Source organism: Salvelinus alpinus, chromosome 29 (genome assembly GCF_045679555.1).
Source record: "Salvelinus alpinus chromosome 29, SLU_Salpinus.1, whole genome shotgun sequence".
Classification (NCBI taxonomy): Eukaryota; Metazoa; Chordata; class Actinopteri; order Salmoniformes; family Salmonidae; genus Salvelinus; species Salvelinus alpinus.
The window spans coordinates 18878773-18904146 of NC_092114.1; the positions used below are offsets into that span (position 1 = coordinate 18878773).

At 40.8% G+C, this 25374-nt stretch overlaps 3 protein-coding genes and 1 long non-coding RNA gene across 6 annotated transcripts in view; 1 reads left to right on the plus strand and 3 right to left on the minus strand.

Annotated features, from left to right (window-relative positions):
- hoxa3a (homeobox A3a) overlaps nucleotides 1–3599 on the minus strand; it is a 35184-nt gene extending 31585 nt beyond the window's left edge. Inside the window, exon 1 of the mRNA XM_071374988.1 lies at nucleotides 3470–3599. The gene's annotated coding sequence lies outside the window, so the exon portion shown is untranslated. The remainder of the gene's footprint in view (nucleotides 1–3469) is intronic.
- LOC139559211 (uncharacterized) lies at nucleotides 502–7076 on the plus strand. Its single transcript, XR_011671715.1, has 3 exons — nucleotides 502–1044; nucleotides 3479–3662; nucleotides 6234–7076. It is a non-coding gene; the product is annotated as an uncharacterized lncRNA (long non-coding RNA).
- Nucleotides 5851–18223, minus strand: LOC139559206 (homeobox protein Hox-A9-like). 3 transcript variants are annotated; one of them, XM_071375000.1, is made up of 3 exons: nucleotides 14379–18223; nucleotides 7763–7904; nucleotides 6436–6569 (listed from the first exon to the last, which is right to left on the minus strand). In XM_071375000.1, the coding sequence occupies exons 1-3, from the start codon at nucleotides 14935–14937 to the stop codon at nucleotides 6494–6496; spliced, it is 777 nt and encodes a 258-aa protein (XP_071231101.1). In that variant the 5' UTR covers nucleotides 14938–18223; the 3' UTR covers nucleotides 6436–6493. The 3 variants fall into 3 exon arrangements, with proteins under 3 accessions (XP_071231099.1, XP_071231101.1, XP_071231100.1); XM_071374998.1 differs by lacking the exon at nucleotides 7763–7904 and having other exon boundaries at nucleotides 5851–6569; XM_071374999.1 differs by lacking the exons at nucleotides 6436–6569; nucleotides 7763–7904 and adding an exon at nucleotides 12869–14012 and having other exon boundaries at nucleotides 14379–18220.
- Nucleotides 18224–18977: 754 nt separating this feature from the next.
- Nucleotides 18978–21556, minus strand: LOC139559214 (homeobox protein Hox-A10-like). The gene is made up of 2 exons (XM_071375004.1): nucleotides 20659–21556; nucleotides 18978–19866 (listed from the first exon to the last, which is right to left on the minus strand). Exons 1-2 carry the CDS (start codon nucleotides 21554–21556, stop codon nucleotides 19592–19594), a joined length of 1173 nt encoding a protein of 390 aa, XP_071231105.1. The 3' UTR covers nucleotides 18978–19591.
- Between the last annotated feature and the right edge of the window lie 3818 nt (nucleotides 21557–25374).

Below are 25374 nucleotides of genomic sequence, written 5' to 3' on the forward strand. Positions count from 1 at the left end.
ACGTGCAAAAAGTCATCAACATGAGGGCATTTCCTATTTTTTTCCACCCACCTTCTAACCTAAATCCAATGACATGGTGAAATGTTTTGTTGATTTCATGTTGAATTCACGTTATTTAACAACTCAACCACATGTAAATCAAAACTAGACATTGAGCTGAAGTCTGTGACCAGTGGGTTGTTATGACATTAATGTGACTGCTATAGCTGGTGCAGGTGCAGGCAGAGCAACAGCATTTTAAAAACATTTAGCCTTACAAAAGATACTGTTCATTCCGTCTACTTAGCAGAAAATAGTGCACTCCATATGGATTACTGGACACTCAGGCACGCTCGCGACGGCCAGTTGCAACCAGTTTTACAGGAGTAGGCTCTGGTTATCCATAGTCCATTGGACCTCTTGGTCCTATAGTCCCCAAAAGACGATAGCCCATATTTAGGCTACACAACGCCCCACGCTGGCACTAACAGCGTGATGGATACGTCTGCGTGTCTGTCCGAAGGATGCAGACTCGCAGAGGTAATATGGCCCCTTCAGGCACCGCAGGAGCCGAGGAACAATCTGCACTCAGGACCAGATGTGTACATCGGTGTATGAAGGAGCCCTCTATCCGAGCCCGGGTCTTGACTTACAGGGATAGTTTGAGAGAGCGCGTTCAAACATGCTCCGGATGTTGGAAGGAGCGAGGATAGGTTCTGTGCTTTATAATGGCCAGGAGTGTTTGTGATTGGGGTTTTAAAGAGGTTGTTAGCGAGAGAGAGTCTAAGAGCTAACATCGGATTTATCAATGGCCAATAGAAACAAAGTTCCCAAGAAATTATCCCACCCAGGGGACAAGGGGCAAACCAGGAAGTGGAAGAGTAAAGTGAGGGAAAAAGTACAAGTCTAGAAAAAACGGCAAGACTAATGTCCGCATCTGGTAGAAGCGTCAGGATTCGGCAATCTGTGTGCGTGCTAGTGGCGCACATAAGCGAGGGGAGCGCATGCTTCCCAGACCGTACAAGGCCAACTATTTGAAATTCAGATCCGAATCTTGATCGATGAGTGAGTAAAATTTCACGACGCTTCAGTTTTATTTGCTCATAAATGTAATTTGCTACGTAGGCTGTATTACAATAGCCTAAACTGTTCAATCTGCATGCATTTCAGATACCCTAGATTTTGTATAGTGCAGGGGAGCCGCAGCAAGGCCATTTTCTAATGTCAACTCGACTGGTTGCATTACCACTGCAAATATCGACGAGGGTATTCAATTGGAGACGCTAAGGTTAAATGGAACACTAAAAACACACATTCAACGGGTAGGTGAACCGTAACGGATTCGCTTGTAATAGACGCAAACTCATCGAAGGAAACTAAGCAAACTGACACGGACACAGCAACTACACACGCATTATTAAAATGCAATACAACAATATGCTATTGTGCTGTACTCCTTCCTTGGTATTGATGCCAATTGTGACGTTTTGGTCTCTCAGAGTCTTATTTGTGTCAGTATTTTGAGGTAATAATCTTGCCATATCAATTGTGACGTTTTGGTCTCAGGTTCTATTCTGTGACATAATTTTGAGGTTATCATCTACGAACACATGAATGGTGTCTATCTGTGACATACAGAGATCTTATGTAAAGAACACTGACTATCTGTTGTCCTAATCAGAACACCATTTTAAGCGAAAGTGTATTTCCTTTCTAGTCTACGGCTCATAATGATTGTATTTGTTTCTTGGTATACTCATTTGTCAACAAGTCTCGGTGTTTTATCATTCTTTGGGCCATTTTTGTAGACTACACCTTAAAATGTTATATTCTATTCTGTAGGCTTTTTTAGCCGGGCAAAATAGGAAGGGTTAACTTAAATTTCGTAAACGTCCAATAAAAAAATGTCAAGCATATACAGTAATTCACAACAATCAACTCCAGCCATCAGGCCCTACATGACAGTGCCAATGCCATTACTGAACAGCATAATATCACATCACTTTTATTTGTGATGCTATAAAGTTTATAATTATTATAGGTATGCACAATATCGAGATGAAGGGGTCATTGATGAGGGTATTCTTTCTGTGATGTGGTGCTGATGTTACCTCATTGGGATAGCAAACAGATGTGGGTAGCAAACAGGAGAGGAAGACAAGAACACCCGAGATTAAGCTAATATAAGATAGTATACATTATAAACGTTTTAGTCATTTAGCAGACACTCTTACCCAGAGCGAATTAGAGTAGTGAGTGCACACATTTTCGTACTTTTTCCTCCTGGACTCAGAAGTAAACGTAACACCGTAAACAAAAATCCGGGACACTCAAATTAGTATGATATGTTACATTTTGTATGGTATGTATTAATTAGTAATCCATTTGGTATGATATGTTACAAATTCAAATTGGTATGATATGTTACGAATTGCAATTCGTACAATATGCTACAAATTTGCAATAAATATGATTTGTTATGGCTAACTTCAGCTAGGGGGCTATCACTAAAGTTAACTAGGTGGCTAACATTAGCTAGGCTAACTAACATTTTAAGTATTTACAAAGTAGTAAGTAGTTGCATGTCATGAGATTCGAACACGTAACCTTCGGGTTGCTAGACATTTGCCTTATACCCCACCTATCCACCCTCCTTTCATTTCTTGCTTCAAGTAAACTTCTGTGTTATGTAACCATACCAAACTAAACATATCATACTAATTTGAGTGTCCCGGATTTTCGGTTGCTATGTTTCTTCTAGTCTATAAAACGAGGCTGACTTTTTCGTACTGGTCCCCTGTGGGAATTGAACCCACAACCCTGGCATTGCACGCGGTCCTATACAGCATACCGTATATAGATTAACACAACTGCAACACAAGATACACGTTGATTGTGATTCGTGCTAGACAACGCAATGTACATCACTGTGTTGTGGTTGAACTGTGCTGGCACAACCATGTAAGACTGAAAATGGCTAAATCGAAACAAAGTCATGACCAAAAGAAGACCACACTTCTCCCACAAGAGGGCGACAGAGAATAGCCTATTGGCTACAGTCCCAATACCCAGCTGCCGACAGACCACCCAATTAAAATTGCAACAAATAAAGAAAACACAAATAGCATACAGGCATGCTAATAAGTTATTGAAATTCTCAAAATGAAAATGCATAGGTCTACACAAATATCGAATAACATAATTAGATAGGTCAAGCCCAGAGACCACAATCAACTACCATAACAATGATCATAAATAATCATGCAAATTATGATCATATCATTATTATCAAATCAAATTATCGGAGAAAACCCATTTTAACGAAGCCTAGAACAACACTCCAACCAATCTTCTGAAAGTCAACACTTTAAAACTAAACAAGCATAGCAAGCAAAATGATGCTATTTGTTTTAACTTTTATGCTCACTCTATTTAATGAATGATTCCCAAATCATATAAAATCATAATCATGATAAGCAATCATTCTTACCGTGTCCAGGTCTCATGGTGCGTGGGGATGTTACGAGAAGAGGACGGACAGGTGCAGTTGGCGCGAGGTAGACCGGGGAAGATCCCCTGTTGTGCCAGTTGGATCCCTGAACGAATCCACGAGCTCCCGGGGTCAGGCGACGACGCGCTCCCACTCAATCCGTCCATTGTGCCAAACCGTCACAAGAACGACGGTAATGAATCCAAACCGTCCGGTTCCAAGAAAGGGACACTGCTCCTTGCCACTGCATAATACAAAACTCAACTCAAAAGCGAAACAGCATTACCCATGACGAAAATACATAAACAATGACATTGAGGAGAAAAAGATTTTACAGTACAGAAAGGGTTGTGTGGCAGACACAGGCTGTTAAATGAGTGACGTTCTCTTCTGGAAAATTATATATAAAAAAGTTAATGTTCACGGCTCCATGCCATGTGACCAGTGTGAACCAATGGGAAAGGAGGAGCCTCTTAAAGCTGTATTGCTATTTTGTAAATTTTCATAAACAACAACAGATTTATGACCTAGTGAGAGAGGGAGAAAGCGGGTGGGGATATGGAGAGAGGAAGGGGCAGGTCAGAGCTAGGCGCCATCTTCCCGGAAAGAGGGGGAATGCACAGTTAAACATTCAACATTCATTTCCCCTACACAGTAGGCTACACATACACAGCCTGTCCAGTCTCATGTCCTCATAGGTAGCATACTTTGGCCCATTGTTTCCCAATCTCAGTCCCGAGGACCCCAAGCAGCGCTGATTTGGGTTTTTGCCCTAGCGCTACACAGCTGATTCAAATAATCAAGTCATTATTAAGCTTTGATTATTTGAATCGACTGTGGAGTGCTAGAGCAACAACAACAAAAACATGCACCTCTTGGGGTCCTCAGGACCGAGTTTTGGAAACACTGCTTTAGCCTCTTTATTAAAGGAGTAGTTCACTATTTTACAACTGTTCCTCACCCTGAAAGTAGTCTATGGTCCGGGAGAAACTGTAGTCCAGGGTTCAGTGGTCGTTGAACAGCCACTACAAACTTCAGCTGACCTTAGCCACCACAAGCTAAAAGTCTATGGAAGTGATAGGAGCATGTGAGCATGTTTAAAAAACGAAGGTAAAAATCTCCTGAAATCAATTCAAATCAATTCCATATTTAGTTTGATGTTACTTTAAGGTGCTTTGGCTATTTAAAAAAAAAACATGCTCACATGCCCCCATCACTTCCAATGATTGTTAACTTGTGGTGTGTGTAGCGAGCTGTTTACAGGAAACTGAACTATGGATTACAGTTTCTACTTTCAGGGTGAGGAATCATCTCAAATGAAGTTGTAAAATAGTGGACTACTCCTTTAAACACACGTGTCATGGGTTTCATCAGCTCTTTTCACTTTTCCTGCTGAATGAGCCAGATAGGCAGTGTATTATGGAATAGTATAATTTGTAGGCTTAGTGTTGTCAATATTTATTGTCATATAAAAAGAAATGAACGTGAAAAAGTAAGACAAGTATTTTCATCCATGCATAATTTAAGCTAATACCATCTATTTTGGCATGTTGACTATATGTGCGTTCTTAACATTTTGTCTAAAGTTCTTATTAATGTATCGTTGGTTTACAGGAAATTCGTTACGAAGCTATTTTCAAAACTGAAGGCTTTTGTTTTTATTGGATTAATATTGTGTCTTGCGTAATGTCAAAATACGAATACTTCCGAGTCAAAGCAGAGATGTGGAGGGAGCATATAGGTTATTTCTGAACATTGGAGCAGTTCTCTTGTATTCATTTGATCAGATAAAACAAACACAATATTTCCCTAATTTACAAATAGCCTACAAACACATGCAAGCAGACACACTCACGTCCACCAAAAATTTGATTGACGTATAGAGGATGCAAAAATACACTAACAACACGACGTCACAGTGTTTACAAAGACTTCAATTTCACACATATACAATAAGTTATACAGTATTGAAATTCAGTGATACAGTAGTAGCCGAATAGGTCTGTAGTCTCTGAGGTAGGGTATTGGAATCATGCGAATATGTATTACAATCTCTACATGGCCCCAAAAGATAAGTTCTCACAAATATAAGATATAGGAATATGCCAACCCGTAACAGCTACAGCATTGCAATATAACGAGAATAAGGGACAGTAAATCGTTAAAGCCATATTCGCTAGTTGATTCAACAAAGGCACTTTTACGCAACATTTGCTTTTATTTCCATTTGAAATAGAAACAAATAGAATGCGAAAAAGGTCCCTTTGTCTAAGTCAATTGAAATTGGAGGTAGGCTAAATTCGGAGGTTGCTTGGATTTAACTGTCGCATTAGGTAGTTCTCTGTTCAGGAATGTTATTTCAGTAGTAAAATATCTAATAGTTCCCAACCAATAATATTTATTATTGAATAACATTTACAGTAGGCCTTTTCTACATTCAAAGATCAAATTGAGTTTTCATAATTATACTATGGTGTAAATAGGTAGTATCCGTTCCTTTTCATGTGCACATAGACGTATGCCTTTTGTTGCTAGAGACAGTGTTTCACTAGCTTGTATACAGTACAATAAATAAGTGCTTCTCAACTTCAGCCTGCAAGTCGTTTCACCAATCCTTACTAATCTATAAATTGATAAACAAACATGATGAACAGAGTGTGTCGATTCTATGAGAGTATACATCTTTAACATTTGACAAATACAAACATTTATGGAGTGTTTCTTTCATTAAAAGCCTCTACGTCGCCATCTCCTTCTCTTGCAGGGGTTTCTGACGCCACACCCGCAGACGGGGAGTCTCCTTGCTCTGCCTCCTGGGCCTTGGACTGTCCGTTGGTTACCGGATTACCATCACCATCCTTGTTTACGTTCTCTGAGTTGGCACTGAGGTTTGAGCTCGAAGACTCATCCTTGTGATCTTTCTTCCACTTCATCCTCCGGTTCTGGAACCAGATTTTGATCTGGCGCTCAGTCAGGCAGAGCGCGTGTGCTATCTCCACGCGCCTCCGGCGGTTCAGGTACCGGTTAAAGTGGAATTCTTTCTCCAGCTCCAGTGTCTGGTACCGGGAGTACGTCTGACGTCCACGCTTTCTGTTTGGATCTGAAAGAGAGAATGGTTTTAATCGATGTACAGATGCAGGATCTTAATTTGATCACTCTTTTGTTGTTGAGAATTTTCCTAAGCAGCAGGAAATGGAAACTTCTAGAGTATTTGAGATTTTAAAAGGCTTCTAAAGTTGGTCATTTCCAATTTAAAATGCCAGGCTTGATTTGCCCTAACGAAAAATGCATAAAGCCCTACAAGAAATGTCCATTTACTATAATCCACATAATAATTCACATTTCCTGTTGCTGCAGGATTATGTTCCTGTTGTTGGAAACTGGCTCAAATTAAGATCCTACATTTGTACATAGCATTTTCCCACTAGGCCCACGAATAAAAAATACTGCAAATTGCTCTAAAACCATGTTCTACACAAGCATGCCATATGTAATAACTCCGATAATAACTTGATACTGATAATGACACACATGACAATTATGTAATCTTGGATTCTTGTATTTTTTTCTATAGAAAATAATCAAATAAAAAAAACGTGCCACAGTCTTTCATTCTGTGCCATTTTTGCTAAGATTTCTTTCTCAAAATGTCTTCGGACTGTCAGTGCTGTTTTGGCTCAGACTTCCGTCCGTTATAAATATTCCAGCTGGGATTCTAGCCTGTAGCCTATTGCTAATGCACTGCATGCCTCTCCAATTAGAAGCATGTGTTGGTTCACCGTTACTAGGTCATACCCACAGCCCATAAGCAATTACTACTGCTATTTCAATGGTCTTTATTAGACACTGTCCTGCCTACCAATTCCGTACTAATCAGACACTAGTGTCAATACCACTGCTCCAACTAGTCTACTGATATTGTTTACAGCCACCACTATAGTTTAGTTATATCCCTGTGTACAAATAGGTTTCTGAAACTGATTATGTTAATCACAACTGCCATTCTGAGCCCAATTCAAAGAGCGAACTGCAGAGCGCACGAGCAATGATTTACACTACAATTTATAGCCTGGTATTTTACTGCCACATACCGTAGAAGACCAACAACAACAAAAACAGCGACAATGTCCCTGCGCGATGAACACTACAGAAGCGGAGTGATAATGAATTTATGGTCACACAACTAAGTAATTAAACATTTTTCTGATTCTTTCCATGCAATACCAATGGCTTCACGGAATTAATTGCACCATTAATTAAGACAACAGTAAGTTGTCCCATGTAAGATCATACCTGATGTTCTCATCCAGGGGTACATCCGGTAGTGTTTGTCCTCTGGCGAGGTGAGTGGACCCGGCACCGGCTGGATGCAGCTGTCCCCGAACAGACGGCTCTGGTCGAAAGAGCTGCAGTGCAGACTGTGCACGTCCGGCCCCTGGTCATAAGCAGGAGTAAACATCGGGGGGCTCTGGTAAATAGCATTGTTGACGTTGTAAAGTCCGGACAAGGACGTTGGGAAGGCAGGGGCTGCGCCACTGTGAACAGATTCGGGTCCTTCTCCACTGGCTCGAAGAGCGCACGAACCCCGGTCGGCGTTTGGGAAGAAAGAACCGGTCGCCGTATATTTGCTAAAAAGACCATCCACATAATAAGAGCTCATATTTTTTTCTTGTGATTTGTTGGGCCAGAATCTTCAGTGTCGTTTTTACGAGGTAGTGTGATAAATGACAGCAATACACCCTAGATTTACACCAAACCACGTGATCCAGCCCTGTGACCGCTGTAGCCAATCTCCAGCAGGGCCAGAAATATCATTATGGCGCACAGACTGCAGAGTAGGATTAACACACACAGACTGCAGAGTAGGATTAACACACACAGACTGCAGAGTAGGATTAACACACACAGACTACAGAGTAGGATTAACACACACAGACTGCAGAGTAGGATTAACACACACAGACTACAGAGTAGGATTAACACACACAGAATGCAGAGTAGGATTAACACACACAGACTGCAGAGTAGAATTAACACACACAGACTGCAGAGTAGGATTAACACACACAGACTGCAGAGTAGGATTAACAAACACAGACTACAGAGTAGAATTAACACACACAGACTAGAGTAGGATTAACACACACACAGACACACAGACACACAGACACACACACTATCTTCCTCATCTCTTTGGACACACACCCTCTCATAAACACTGTGGGAACATATGAAATGACACAAAATACAATGTCATTGGTTCAAAAGAAAACCGCTGTCCTGTTGCAGTTATACCTTACTTTTCATAATACAGCATAATACCATCGCTCCCACCCCCTCATAACATCTGTCATTTATACACAACTAAGAATATAAAACTGCATTGTATATTTAAAAAAAAGCTTTTCTTCAAATCCTTCAAATAGCTACATGTCTCCGTGCTAAAACGGAACGATATGTGATAGTCTACAACAAACATCAAACATGATGATTATAGTATACAAAGGGCAGAGCACTACATTTGTACATAGTTAATTGTTTTTATACATTCAACATATAGTCAGAATATAGGTGGGCTACATTTGATTGCTTGTCATAATTAACTTTACAACAGTTTATTTTATATTACTGTGATTAAAATAATACCATTTACAAGTGTAACCATTATCAATTGTATCCTATTTGAGTTACTGTTGTTGTGTAACTCGTGTTTCCAAAAATATATTATAAACTGGGTGGTTCGAGCCCTTAATGCTGTTTAGCTGAAAGACCATTTCTTTGTACTGCTCTAATTAAGTTGGTAGACAGTTTATAATAGCAATAAGGCACCTCGGGGGTTTGTGGTATATTGCCAATATACCAAGGCTAAGCGCTGTATCCAGGCATTCCGCTTTGCGTCGTGGTTAAGAACAGCCCTGAGCCGTGGTATGTTGGCCATATACCACACACCCTCGGGCCTTATTGGTTAAATATAAAATGACTTGTTGTAATGAGTACAAGAAGCAAGTGAGAAAATGATTTTGAGTGGTAACCCAATGCTAGATGAAGCAAGTGATTAATTAAAAACATAAAAGTTAGGTAAGCAAATTAAGTAAGTCAATTTGAATACTCTAAATGAGCCACAGTATTTGTAGGCCTACATTTAGACATCTACCACGTTTGTGTTATCCAGCGTTCTTGGCGGTAGGCCTATTTGGAAATTTAAAAAAATTAACTCTGAATTTATTATGTTTTATCTGCAATAGGCTATGGCCTAATTTGGTCAAGTTTATGTATATTCTTTCGTATTCCACAATGTTATCTGGAAATAAACACAGGAGGGATCAACAAACAAATGCAATTCTGTGTGTGGAGTTAATGATCATATAACCACTTAGGCTAAATCTAAATATCACCAAACATACTCTACAACGCAAAGCCTATCAGATTTTCCAATATGCCATATCATAGTACTCCAAAATGGATTCAACGAAAGCAAATTGAACGCAAATCAGACCAAAAGCTACTTGTGTTGGACCATATTGCAAATGTTGAACATGAATAATACTTCAGAAAAAAGGGGAAAATAGCTTTCCACTGACTTTACATAATGTAATTGCTTCTTGTACTCTGAATTATATGTTGATATTGCATGATAATTATGTTTATTAAACACTACTTATAACCTAAAGATAAAAATAAACGCATTCTAACTATAATAATTAGGCCTACTAAAAGCCTGTTTTCTTTGAAGACAATCTAACACTCAACGTTATTTGCCCAGTAAAATGTACCCAATTATCTTGATTGTCAATTCATTTGACATGTAGAAAAACGAAGTTTTAGGTTTCTTTGTGTAGAAAATGTAAAGATACCCATGTCAAACATGTTGTGTATAACTAGACTAAGGCCTACTATTTCGTCTATTTTTATAAATCTTTATATTATTAAATACTGCCCTGGATGTGCTTACGACCACAATAGCTAATAATATTGGGGCGGCAGGAAGCCTAGTGGTTAGAGCGTTGGACTAATAACTGGTTGCAAGATCGAATCCCCGAGGTGACAACGTAAAAATCTGTCGTTCTGCCCCTGAACAAGGCAGTTAACCCACTGTTCCTAGGCCGTCATTGAAAATAAGAATTTGTTCTTAACTGACTTGCCTAGTTAAATAAAGGTAAAATAATCTGAATAAGAACAATTAGAATTACGATGTTATAGAACGCAAATTATGCAGGAAAAGGATGCCTAAACATGTCTAAACGTTGTATTCCTGGTGAGCGCACTGTATTCGTAAACATTCCTTAACGTGGTATTAGACTTGCATTGTAAAACCGTAGGCAGGGTGTGAAATCACTTTGTTGCACTCTTAAACTGTTATGTTCCTGCGAGAGTAATCACAAAGGGAAAGCGTTCAAAAGAGGCCATTCTGAGGCTTGTTATGGAACATAAGCGCCATCCTCTGGTCACTATACAAAGTTGCAGGGTGGAAAAGGTGCAATGCGCACAGAACTGCAATCACAGCCACCCCCTTAGTGGCCAAATAGAGGGAAAAAATCACATAAAGAATGTGATTCATGTAGGAACTGTGGTATTCATTGCGCGCGGTACTATTTCCAGACGGAATGCAGATTTAGAGGTCCAATGATTAGCATCGAGAATAGTATATCTAAAATGTCCATGTTGGCCTCATATACACTGAGACTAGGTCTTGCCTCATATACACTGAGACTAGGTCTTGCCTCATATACACTGAGACTAGGTCTTGCCTCATATACACTGAGACTAGGTCTTGCCTCATATACACTGAGACTAGGTCTTGCCTCATATACACTGAGACTAGGTCTTGCCTCATATACACTGAGACTAGGTCTTGCCTCATATACACTGAGACTAGGTCTTGCCTCATATACACTGAGACTAGGTCTTGCCTCATATACACTGAGACTAGGTCTTGCCTCATATAATGCTGTTGCTTTATTGCCCTTCCTGTTCCTCCAGCACGTGAACAGAACACTAGCTACCACCAGAGAACCCGAGCGAGAACGTTTCCCAGGCCAGGTAGAAACAAAGGGGCGCTCGAGATGACCATGAGTCCCGCGAGCAACAGTCGGGGAGACGCCAATAAAGCTGATCATTTCCGCTAGGCCTTTTGTTCATGCTGCAGTCCTACAGAAAGAGAGAAAACAAATGGGTGCCGAGTTCTGAAAACGGCCTAATTGTGTCTGGACGGCCATAAAGCCATTAAAAGTGGAATGCCAGACAGTATAGCAGACCAGGCGTTTTATTGCTCTTTCTCTGGCCCAGCCTTTGATGTTTGGGGTCCATCTGCGTCCTCGAGGCCGAGCGCGTCAAAACACCACTATATGGCTCCATACAACTACTACAGGCCTGTGGGTATTCAAATATATGTGCATGCATTATGTGAATGATGTTGTCTGATAAAAGATGGGTGTTTCTGTGATTCTGTAATTATGTAGTTTTGCCAAGCTCCAGTTGTAGCCTATTCCACATGTCTCTATAATGTCAATTGTTATTATTATTTGGTACACCGCAGATTTAAGAGAACTCCTCTAGGCCTATAGGCCAAAGGCTTGTGGAAGCAGGTCAACCTCAACCACTCATTCTAACTAGAAGTTCAGATCAAATAGATTGTAATTTGATTACCACCACCACAGCTAAATTCCATATAGTACAGTCCCTCGTTGAACGCTCAATACCTTTGACCTCTCTCCCCTGCACATGTTGCAGGTTTTAAAACATGGCGGCCACGATGTGTCCAGAAGCACGGGGTCTAAACTGAGCGGTGGTGTCATATCATAGCTGAAGAACACATATCCTACAGGCCCCAGCTGTCGAAGATATCGACATCTTTCTTGTGTTGTGTCCTCTCGCCTTGCAGCGCTTTGCACCCCATAAACGGTTATAGTGGTAATTGTATTTTATGGCTGTATACAACTAACAATGTCCTCTGCCAAGGCGCGCGGAACAGAGCAGAGCTGCAAGCACGGAGCGACGGTCTGGGCTTGCCTGTTTACCCTGATACAGAGACATCAGGCAGAGCCCCCCCCCCCGCGTGTGTTTTGCGCGCGGGTTTGAAGAAAGAATGCCAAGTGCGCGTTTACATTATTTGATAAGCCGTTGACATTTCAAAGTCAAAGACTCGAATTTCCTCACGGAAAATGAAATAAATGGTCGACTGTCATTACTACCTGGTTTACATTACTCCATGAATAGTTTGTATTAGAGTATTATTCCAATATTTTGTTGGAGAGAAAATATAAGTGTAGGCATATAGGCTACACAAGACATTTGGTAGGATGCAATACATTTGACTGTCAATATATTTAAGAATTTGATAATTTATTGAATTAATTCTTAGATTACAGTGAAATGTAAAAGCACAACAAATGATAAGAATTCAATGTGGCTACATTCGCAGATATAATTTGTTTTATTCAATAAATAAAGTACAAATTACATTTGAGAACCGAACATCGGAACGTCTACAGACCATGAGATATTCATTACGTAGCCTACAGTGTTTTAAAAATGTCCTCTCTCTCTCTTTCTGACCAATATGTCCTCTAAATGTTACTCCCTGAAATTCAGACATAGTTTCCTATACAAGCGTTATGTTTCTTCACAACGGAGTCAGGTAAAAATGAAATAGGTTCTTGCAATTATAGGTCTTGCAATTATAGGTAGTTGAGAGACGTCTAGGTAGTCAACACAAAATAATTGTTATGTACCTTCTATTAATATTATCAATAGGCTTATATGCATTTTAAAAAGGCTTTTGATACTCATGCACCCACTTCAAAATGCTACCATTACGTTAGCAGCCAGACGTTAGCCTATCACTCCAACGTTAGATCATGAATCAACGTTACCAGTAATTGAAATAATGACAACAACAAAAAAACTTAATCACATTTAAAACTAAATTCAGTTGAACCGGAAATACAAATATCTACAAACCAGAGAACACACACATAGCTACAAACATCCATACACAAACGAGCACAGAGAACAGGCCTACTAATACTCGTCTTACACAATGACACTTGCAGCCGAGGCCTTAATTAATTAACATCCTAATAACAATAACAACAAATTATGCGCACTGTTAAATTGTGCAATATAAAGGTAGTTGCATCAAACCGACGAGTAGGGCCGGACATGCTTTTTACAAGACACATAACAGCTTCTGTTTGGAATAAAACAATAAGACAACGACTTCTAAAAAATACAGTCTTTTCACAGATATCCCTTATTTGTGATATTTTTTACGTTCTCGTTCAATGAATCATAGGTTCCTATAAATCATTTTTTGGTCCACAATCTTTATTAAATTTCTTCATCTTCATTCTGCGGTTCTGAAACCAGATTTTGACCTGTCTCTCGGTAAGGTTGAGCTGCCTCGCGACCTCGAACCTACGGTCCCGCGTGAGGTACGTGTTAAAGAGGAACTCTTTCTCCAGCTCAAGGATCTGGTGCTTGGAGTATGGACAGCGCTTTTTTCTCGTGGCGCTTGCGTGGAGCCAGTTAGATACCGGGTTATCTGGAGAGAGGGGGTGCGAAACGAGACTGGTGTGAGCCCGGTGCTGCTGGCCCAGATGTAATAAAAACACATGACCCACAAGGGACGAGGCTGATAACAAAAGCTCTGGAAATCAATTCTGGATATACAAATCTAAATGGACTCCTATACCTGACTGTTGCTGTTTCAGATCTGAAACCCATAGTATCAGAACATGGAAACGGGTGAGAGAAAGATAGCCTATTGTCAAGTCCCTATAAATGGCACGCCTCGAATGGCACATTTTCAAACACGCGCCCCATCTGCTACTCACACATTTCTACCTGCATCCCCGCAGCTTTACAGAACATAGCATTACCAAATGTCAAAGGATGAAGCAGCACTTACTTGGATCGAGGGCCGGTTTCTCCTCTATCTCCCCGTTCGGGTTTGCGGTCTGGCCAGGTAGTGTGTTCTTGTCCACCGGGGACGCCGTCGCAACTGTCCCGTTGGTGAAGTCGGACAGGAGCAGTGCGGTGTGGGATCCAGGCAGCGCGCTGTCCACTCGTGCGCCCAGGCTCTCCGGTTTGATCCCGTAATGATGACTCGTCGGTAATCCGGTCAAAGGCAAGGACCCTGAAATGGGCTCAAGCAGCCAGGACTGCATGTAGCGACCCTCCACATCGCCTGGAGCCGGGCCTTGGTGATGCCCATACGGGTGGTGGTACACGGATGACACGGCACCTGGAAACTGGGTCGATACATGGCCCCAGGACGGGTTGAAGACCGGAGCTTTCGTCGGGAAGGTGCAGGGCCCAAGCTCGGTGTGATCGGTGAGCGAGGTGAGCTGCCTCGCATGCTGGAGCCCCCCTGGACCGGAGGTGTATCTGGGCGCGGACAGCTCCTCGCTCTCGGGCAAGATGAGGGAGTCAACGTAGTAGCTCGTCAACGTTCCAGATGTCGACATGGCAAAATAGACTTTCACATGTACCCACACATACACAGATACATACAAAAACAAGCGTGCCACACACACCACACACACATACACCCGCACTAAACCCGACTTTTACAAAATAACAATCTGAAGAAATCAAGTATAGCAACTTGGCACCACAAAGATCTACAGTCGACTAATAGTTGGGAAGCAGGACTGCCATTCGATTGGGTGTCGAGCGCACGTGATCATAAAGGCTGAACAATACAGGATAAATCAATCCCTTTGGCTATTAAATGCTCGCGGGTCTCTGTCTTAAAACGTAACAATGTCTAGTTTTAAAAGCAAATTATTATTATTTTATACAGTTACTGCTGATATAAATGTAGGGCTATGGAAAGGGAGAGTAGGCTAAACTGAAATACCATTGGAAGTATCTGTCCATTTAGTATAGGTCAGCGAATCCAATAAATAATTCTCCCAAAACACACATTTAACGAGTATATTTACACATATGTTATAGGGTAATAAGCATTACCAATGATACTCACAACAAAACATACAGGGGCTGAACATAACCAGGAGAACGCCGCCATATTGGGGCTTATTAAAGAAACCAAATGTCATAAACTGCATTCTTTCTATGGCGCCAAGGAACGTAAATTATTCAGATATTCTTTCTTACAACTAATGCTCTGGGTAGCTTTCCATCGTAGTAGGTAACCTCGTTCATCCTCAGTCAAAATGTTCAAACCTTTCATATTTTCATTGTCAGGAAACATTCCAACATGAACAAGCTTTTACGCACACACCCCATTAAACATAAGCTTTCAAAGGGGTGCTATATCATGCTATTTTGTGAAGCCTTAGTTTGGTATTATACAATAATAACCTTATACAATATAAGATTAAAGCCTAATAGAACCACAAGCCTGCTGAGAATAATAATTGACTAGTTTAATGTGTTATTTCATCAACATCCTATGACATTGTTATTATATTGCCTATTTGGAAAAAATATATATAATTACTCAGTAAAAGTAATATTCCTTTCAGCAGCAAAATATGGATTTTTTAAAATTCGTATAGTTATTTTTGATAGAAAACAAATGTCTAAATAGAATAGAAATGTGTGTTGGCATAGTAGTAGGTCTACCCGGTTAAGTTCATGTATTTACTACTGCCTTAAAACAAAAAAATGGAAAGAATAATTTTACTGTTCTAGTCTAATATTGTATTCTATATCCGTGAATATCCAGGATAGCCTACATTCTGGTTATTAAACAAAACCGAGGAATTAAACAGCAATTTTCTATTACAGAAAATATATTAATTCAATCAATAACCTACATGGAAATAGGCCTAATTGTGGCATATTAAAAAAATTAAGATTCAACAAATAAGCGACAATTATGGATATTCGTCCTAGAAAATAGTATGCACATAGTAGTGCACATCGACCTGTAGCCTAGCGGGCTTCTTTTTCAAATACAAATACTTTACCACTATTACTAAACAATAGGCTACACATATTGTTTACATCCAACTATTACTAGGAGTTCTATTAGCCTATTATGAGACCACTATCATAATTAGGACCCTGTGTTTTGATTTACCTGGATTTTAACGTTCATTAAAAATATATATTATCAAACTTTACCCTTTTATTTTTATGTCAGATGGTCCAGCATCATCCTCAGACAATTGTTTTTATTTTTGTTCTAATTCTCATTTCTGGAAAAGGCTTCAAATAAAGGTTAAAATCCAGGTCATGTGACATGATCAACCAAAACACAGGCCCCGAACCATAATTACCATTAGCACTATTACAAATAGGCTACCAGCACAGCAGTGCCAATTATGGAAGCCACTATGGCTAAAGAAAAAAATTATACACTATTAAGTAGAAACTAATACGCTAACAAATACAGCATAATGTACAGAAGCCGTTGAGTTTATGAGTTTTCCTCATAAAAGTGGGAGATACCTCGTGAGAAAAACATGCAATTAATAGATAATTGAATAGATACTTTACACATGGGGTTGTTTGTTTCATCATCCAGACACATAGATCACGTTCTAATCAAATTTGAAAGCAGAAATAAAACTCGTTTTCAGAAACCGAACAACGCTCAATGGACACGCAAATACAATACAAACCAACACATGTAATTCAACAATAGCCGAGGAGAGGCTTTCTGAACATGCAAACCCAAGTCTGGATACAATATGATCAAATCTGAACTAGTATGAAGAGAGGAAATGACGGCGTAACACGTTGTAACACTTCACAGACATGTTCTCGAACCTTACCCTACCATAGCTTTAGAGAACCGTGATAGTACAGCCACAGAATTACGTGTTCTATTTATTACCGTCAAATAAAACTGAAAGCTAGGCCAACACCTTACAGGCCACAGGCGATTGACTACTGCTAAATAATCCACTCCAGCCTGTTTTCCCATACTGAAGGGAAAAAACGGTATAACTCATACCAATAACTGAACAGATAGGCGTTCATCTACCTGGAACGCATTGGGCCTACAACTGTGCATAATCAGATAATGCTTGGTGAAAATATGTTAGAGACATTAGAACAAAATATAGAGGCTAGTGGATAAATAAAGGCTATGCGCACTTAAACACAGCACAGACAGGCACCTTCAAAAGAAAAAAAGGACACAAAAGTGAATGCAATGGCACTTTAAGGCTGTAAACTAAATCAGGGTGTTTTTAACACGGACCCAGTATACCGCAGGGGTTATTCACTTATTTTTCCCGCAGATAACAGCTTGTCTGGCGGATCTAAATATCGCCATAAAGCCCTTCCTTTCTTTTGTGTCCGGGCTGTATTGCGCAGCGGAAGCATCCGGTTCAATTGCCCACCGGCGCGCCGCTGAGGTCGCTGTTGCACACTCAACTTCCCCTTCCACTCCAATGCAGTGGTCGTAACCGAGGCCTTGTCTGGCGTCATTGCGTCACGACTGACAGAAAACATGCTTATCTATACGCTAAATCCAAGTCCAACTCGCCTATGGCTGAGCTTTTACCAAGATAAATATAGGACGCAGGCAATACAGGGGCTTAATTTAACGACGAAAATAACAAGTAGAGTTTGTATAAATATTACTGACGATATGTTAAGAGAAATACACGCCAGCAAGTATTTCTCAACAGCTAAAGGAAATAAGAAATGTCCTATTGTTTATTCATATATTTATGGAAAAACAAATAACACTCCATCCTATTACATACAATTCAATCAGATTTCACGTGTCCCAGACTAAGTTGACTGAAGTTTCGATGTATTAAACTGGGCCAATTCAGACAGTTTCGTGTTGTAGAGGTAGAAAATAGATCCCAACAACATGAAACTACCTAAACCACTCCACAGTCCGCTCCAGGCCTCAAGACGCACAGCAGCCAATGCATAACGCCACGTCTTCTTCGGTTTCATATCGATTTCAAACACCAATGCTGTTCATAACGAGCCTGTATTGAAAGTACCATGTTCTTTAATGTTCATGATCAAATCTTTGCACTGGAAATTGTCTTTCTTTTTACATGTTGAGTCCAGAAAACACAAATCGCAAACAACAAATTGACTTACCCATTCATCGAAGTTATTCCACTATTCCAATCACAAAATGAATGGATGACTTAGTAGTCCAAAAATGCCAAAACGCAGTATAACTTTCTACCACTGTCTATTGCTTCCTCTCCGGCTAAACGTCTCTCTCTCGACTGAAATCAGTCTTTGGGGAGAGCGAGAATCGTCATATACGAGCAAGTCATAAAACTCTACAAATGCCGCCTTGCAGCGTTATAGGCCTGTGCCTATACCGCCTAGACATATTATGACTGGTGTAATATTTAAATCGTTTCCGAGAGCTATTCCATGGATCCTTTAAACATTTCTGAACGGACAGGCAAAAGCCAAGTAATGTACAACCCAAAGAGTACCTACAACTTCAATAGCCTGTCCAAAATGCCAATACTATTTTACAGAAAAAAATGGCGAGAAATACAGAGGTATAAACACAGACTTCAAAAACCAGTCTAATCCAGTATATGTGAACTGATAATTTATTACGCAATACACAAAACACAATCTCATATGTACATAACGTTATACACAATAAAAACATTTTCACAATGTAGACAGCTCATGTACATTTCCCTTAGTTCGAGTCTACACAACTAAATGATCCTCAACTCATCATAATATATCGGAACAATACATTGATAGGGCGACTCATCTTATTCCCTCACTGTTGATAGATAGGCCTTGTGTGATCCACATTGCAAAATGCAGGAAAAGGGGGGTGTGAATCATGTTGTTTCATGCAATCTCCATTTTAAAGAAACTCCACAATATATGCAATATATTTGTAAAACTCAATTGTGATTTATATGTGTAGCTCCAATTTAGATAAAATGTCAACCATTATTTTACCCAAGACACCTATTCCAAGACGTGACAGCAATAACAGAACCGAATCAACGAACAATTAACAAAAAATAGGAAGAAATAAGAAACAACCGGTAACATTCACGTTTTACCAGTAGCTATACAGGACGATGCAAAGGCTTGCCTGTAGGCCTAAGAAAGATGTGCCCTTTTCAACTTGCATTATAACTAAAGCTCGTTTAATACAAAGCTTATTAAAAACATTCAGTGTTATCACGAAAAACCGAAATTTGACGTGAGCTCCCGAATCCTGTTTTCCCGGGTCATTTTCTTCAGTTTCATTCTGCGATTCTGGAACCATATTTTGACCTGCCTGTCGGTCAGGTGCACGCTCCTACTGATCTCTAGGCGACGCTCGCGAGTCAGGTACATGTTGAAGAGGAACTCCTTCTCGAGCTCCAGTGTCTGGTGCTTGGTGTATGGGCAACGTTTCTTCCGGCCGCTTTTTGCTGTTAGCCAGTTGGCGGTGCTCTCACTTTTTGAGTCTCCTAAAGGAAATGGTAGATACATGCTTTTAGGCTGACAGCTTGGGATGTAAGATAGGCCGCGCGCACGCTTGTGTGTGTGTGTGTGTGTGTGTGTGTGTGTGTGTGTGTGTGTGTGTGTGTGTGTGTGTGTGTGTGTGTGTGTGTGTGTGTGTGTGTGTGTGTGTGTGTGTTGTGCAGGTCAATGGGTTGATATAGGCCTTTCCATAAGGAAGGTTCAACGGCCTTGTGTACTTTGCTTGAACTTAAAACATGTGCAGGTAATAATTCAAAGATATTTTATGAGATGTATAACATTTTCTATCATTTTAGACCTACTATAATAAGAACAAATATCAACAGACAAAAATAAAAACACGCTTTTAGTAGATAGTGAATAGACATAGCCTACGAATGTTAGGCCTATTTTGAGCGACAGTGAAGTCATTTTTTGTCCAAAGAAACAAGGGCCTATAATGGAAACTCTATGATAAACCTATAGCCTAAGCCGAAACAAATAATAACATGTATTTTTTTATAATAACATTGCTTTTTTCCCCCACAGCATTTTTACTTTCATGCCCGCTTGATATTAAGACATTAAAATATTCTCAACTAAAGCATGGTGTGGCCTCATATAGACCATATATAAACCCTGAATAAAAACAAACAACTAAATGACCTCTGAATGCTAAAGCAGAAATCCGTCTCTCGGCAAGTGTTATAATCTTTTTATTTGTCGCTTCAATAAACAGCATGAAATAAAACCAACCGTGGCAGAGTGAGTGACAACACCTTTTAATGATCTCAGCTCACCTTTAGTCGTTTTCACTGACTTTTTCTTCTCGAGCTCCACCTCAGCTTCCTCGGGAGAGGAAGGTTCCCCGTCGGAGGACGCTCGCGTCTCCTCGTCCCCCTGTAGGGCGTTCGTCTGCTGGGGCTTGGGCGCGTTACTGGAGGGCAAAGCCTCCTCGGTGTCTCTCCTCTCGTGCTCCGCGGTGGCTGAGCAGGCTAAAGCTGAGGACAGCTGGGGTGTCGAGGTGTGGAAACGAGTCGGTGCAGGGGGGTGTAGGCCAAAGTGAGAATGAGAGGGGTTCGATTGGGCACCGTGGTAAACTTTATGAGAGCGTGCGTGCGTCTGAGACAAGCGGAAGTAGCCAGGCACGGGTACAGTACCGCCACCACCGCCGCCGTCGGTGACTGTACACGAGCCTGAACCGGAGCCTGCTGTGGTTAGCCTCGAGTATGTCAGGTCTTCGGCTGTGGAGGCTTTGGGGCACTTCTGCGGTTCATAGAGACAGTACGCGCTCTCCTCCTTAATGCTCTGCGGGAACGAGCAGGGCGCGACCTGGGGACACACAGTTTGTTGCTGGTCCATTCGGTCCATTCTGCACGACCTCTGCGCGTCCATCCACATCTCCATGCCTGACATATACGCGCCTGACGCGGCAGACATCATGTTTTGGGGACCTGCGTTGCTCCGCTTGCCTATGCCAGGGAAGTATCCACAGTTCTGTAGTCCGTAAGGAACCTCTGAGGCGGTGTTATGGGGCAGACACACGCCGCTGCCCGGGTAGTAGTGTCCCCCTGCACCCTCGGTCCGACCGCTGATCAGAGAATCCACAAAAAACGCGTTTCCTGCGGGGCTGTCCGAGCATGACATTATTGTAGTGTATTTTGGCGAGGGGAGAAGATAGCCCTTTCTGGCTGACATTTCTTGTGCAAAACATGCTGGATATGATTAGATGTACCCCCCTCTCCACCGTGCAGCCTCTGGAGCCAATAGGAACGCTCGGATAGGCAGGGCCCCTCCCCACCCACGACCACGTAGCAGTCGGGGCCATCGTAGGTCTGAGGAATAGAAAGGAGAAAGCACAGCAATCAGTGCGTTTCTCTCATCTCGCTTTAATGCACCACCATAGCGCCGACGGGGCGAGGCCCTATGTGCAGAATGCAAACATTCGAAAATAAAATGTAGTCTATGCGCACCCATGCATGCGCAAAGGGGAGTTCTGCAGCATATGTTCCATATCAACTACCAATTCTGTTTTCAGCATTATTAAGAGAAGTGCGTCTTATCCCCTATTATTTTGAACTGTGCGTAAAATAAAATATGCATAAGGTTCAATCAAATGATTCATTTAAGCCCTATGGCTCCCTATAGTTGATACCTTATATGCGTAAATATCACACAAGAAGACAAAATGGAAACCATATTCGTTTCAAATAAGACATGCACAGACGCAACAACAGGACCAATAAAGGAAAGCCTATTTAAGCTACTAAATAATGACGTGTTCACCTCATCATTATAACACAATGAATATGAAATAAAAATTACAAAAAGTATTTGACACCCTATTTTACACTGTAGGTTAGTGACCTTTAAAGATGCCTTTGCAAAAGTTTAGAGACTTCAAGTGTTACATCCTTCAACTGCAGATAAGGCTATGCGTTCTTCCTGTACTAAAATGAGAGGTTTACCAGGTTTAACAGCCCTCAGATGCTGTTTAATCGATACTAGACTAGATACAACTAGGCTACATGTACTCCTTATATAGCTCATTTAAAATGAACGTTGGAAAAGTAATACCAGCACATTAGTTCATATTAAACCAAATAAATTAACAACCACTTCGCAAGTCATTCGCGCCTATAGCCTACACCTTTTCATGGGCATTGTCAACAATACTCCCGAACTGTAAGTGACAACTGTAAGCCAACATTAAGGTTCCCTTCAGGTTTAAACAGGTATGGTAAACAGGGCGTAACAAGACGGCTACACTTTCTTTTACAGTGATTTAATATAAAATAGATCACTGCGTAGGTCTAATTAATTGACAAGTAAATGGATTGTAGAGAAATAAAACACCGATGAAAGCAGTAGACCTAATTGACAGGAACATTACACGCTTTACATACAGCAATTTTCTCCGTGTTCAAAGGATTTGTTTCTTCTAGATCTAGTTGTTATATAAGATATACATATGGGGACATCAAAACAGACTGTATATCCGACTCAAATAGCAGCACTAGATGATTTTTGGGAGTCTGGTTAAATCTAAATCGTTGTCAATTTAGCGTCGAAGGATGATGCAGTAACGCCAAGTGATGTTTCTGGTTAAAAATAGGCCTATGTGTAGCCTCGATGTGTAGCCTCGATGTGTAGCCTAATAATGTGTTACAAAGGCATTGTAAAAGCAAACTATGGATGCAGATAATCATTATGCGTTCATCAAATATAAAGGTGTTCCATGTCCTATATGAACCTACGCATTTCTTATTCACACAATTCACCACACGTGTAAAATACCTTTGTGGGCATCTAATTGACATGCTGTTTCAACAATAACAATACATTTTTCTCCATTTTGCATTGAGATGGACACCACAGGGTGAAAACAGAGCCTGAGGGCCACAAGCCACCTGGCCCGGGTAATGGTCAAAACTGTCCGAGATTAACTTCAACCTGGAGAGAGAGAGAGGAATGGACGCATCCAAATGGAGGGAGCCCCAACGAGACAATGGGAATAACCTGAGCAAGTAAGTAAACATGGTGATTTAACCCCCCAAAACACAAACGTGGCCTTAAATGTAGACCTAAAACCAATTTCTGCATCGTTACTATAGGCTTATAGTTGTGGCTTAGGTCTAGTGGGATAATAGTTCGATGGTAAAAAAAAACCATTGCACTGTCACGAAAAATTTGATCTTATTCATTATGTCTCCCAATTAAACATAGAAGTGAGACTGGTAATAGTTTTATCAATTCTAAAGTATAAGGAACGAAAATGTTTATCTGGTGCATAACTGGGGTTGACTATATATATATACTGTATATATGAGAAGGGGGGATCCGTACAGCCAACATTTATTAGCCTGTTCTATAAACTGAACAGTGAATTTTGCATTCCATTACGAGTGAACTTAACTACCAGACAAATCAGCAAAAACACCATCAGCAAATATATATATATATATGATCTTATAAAATATCAGCCATTCGAAATTCAATACTTAATTATGTTGACGTTAATTAATTCTGTGCACATGCAGCTTTGAAACAGTTCTAGTCAGCACACACACCACGCTGCTCTATTGACGTGTAACCTAGGCCTATCAGTTATATCTCCGTGTTACAGTTATTAACCTAATTGCGGCTATTAAATCTTCATTTCACAGCTGTCCAGCTATCATTTCCCCCAAAACAGTTTACTCTGAGCAACGCTTTGATCAACCTCATATGATGGTGGCCGGGGAGGCCGTTTCGGACGGATCATGTTCGTCGCGAGTGCAGTTATGAACAATAATGCAGAGTTTTATTACATCCAGCGGAAGCATTTATTTTTCACGAGAGACAAAGGAGTAGTAGAGGGGTGTCCACGCGCATTCAAGAGCCGTGGCGAACCCCATCCGCGCCTTGGAATGATACCGAATATCCCCCCTCTCTAGCGTCTAGAACAGGAAGGAAAGGGACACACGTTTCTGGCGTATCACAATCAAACCTACTTTTTCAATCACATAATTTATACTTTTGGCACGACCCAGAGAGTAATGTCTTCTGGAAGGACACCAAATGCAGATTGGTTCCGAAAAGCCCAGCTATGGGTGAGAGTGGTGATTTAGAAAGGCCAGATCATCAAAAAACTATGTTTTATATAAAACAAATTAAACACACTGAAATGAATATTTAATGATAAACTACTTTAGATAAGACATTCACTCCCCTCTTTCCATGATTGTGAACAAATCCATCAGCCTGTAATAACCTTGATATCTTAAAGTAGGCCTGTTCTATTGGATATTTGGGACAGATATTTTGCGATATATTTTTGGGCCATGCTTATACATGTAAAACATACAAGCCTAACAAATGTAGCAGAGCACAAAAGAAGGCTTTCAGTCTCGCACATGTGTTGCTAGGCTACTACATGTAATATCTTAGCTAGGCCCTCTACCATTATACTGCCAATCATGCTCTTCTATTGACCACCATATTGAATGTGCAACCTAATGATCAAAACAGCTAAAGGAAAGAAACGTTACAATACAGTTGTACTTAAATAAACTGTTCAAATAATCTACTTCTGAAAACAGGAAAAGCCAGCTCTCTCACAGAGTATGAGGCTTTGTTCTTTATTTACCTGCATTGCAAGGTATTGTATCCCTCGAGAATCTTGAATGTTTCTTGTGCTGGGTTCGAGTTCTTGCAAACAAAAAGATCTACGACAATGACATTGATCTCAACAGCGCCGCACTGTGGCAGGAAGAAGCGTCTCCAACTGAGCACAAGTCCCATGGCCGCTACTCTGATCCAAGAAGGACAACCTGCGAAGGGGGAAAAACCTTCTCAAATGAAGTCGAAGCGACCAGTGAGCAGAGGCTTTTCCTATCCGTCCTCTCCCCTGTCTTCGCTCTTGCCTCCTTGGTAACAGAGTTGATAACCTTGGGTCTCAGACGGTTTATTGCACTGCACTCCAAATGTCCAAATGCTCCAGACTCTGAGACAGAGTTTATGGCCGCGTTGCTGCG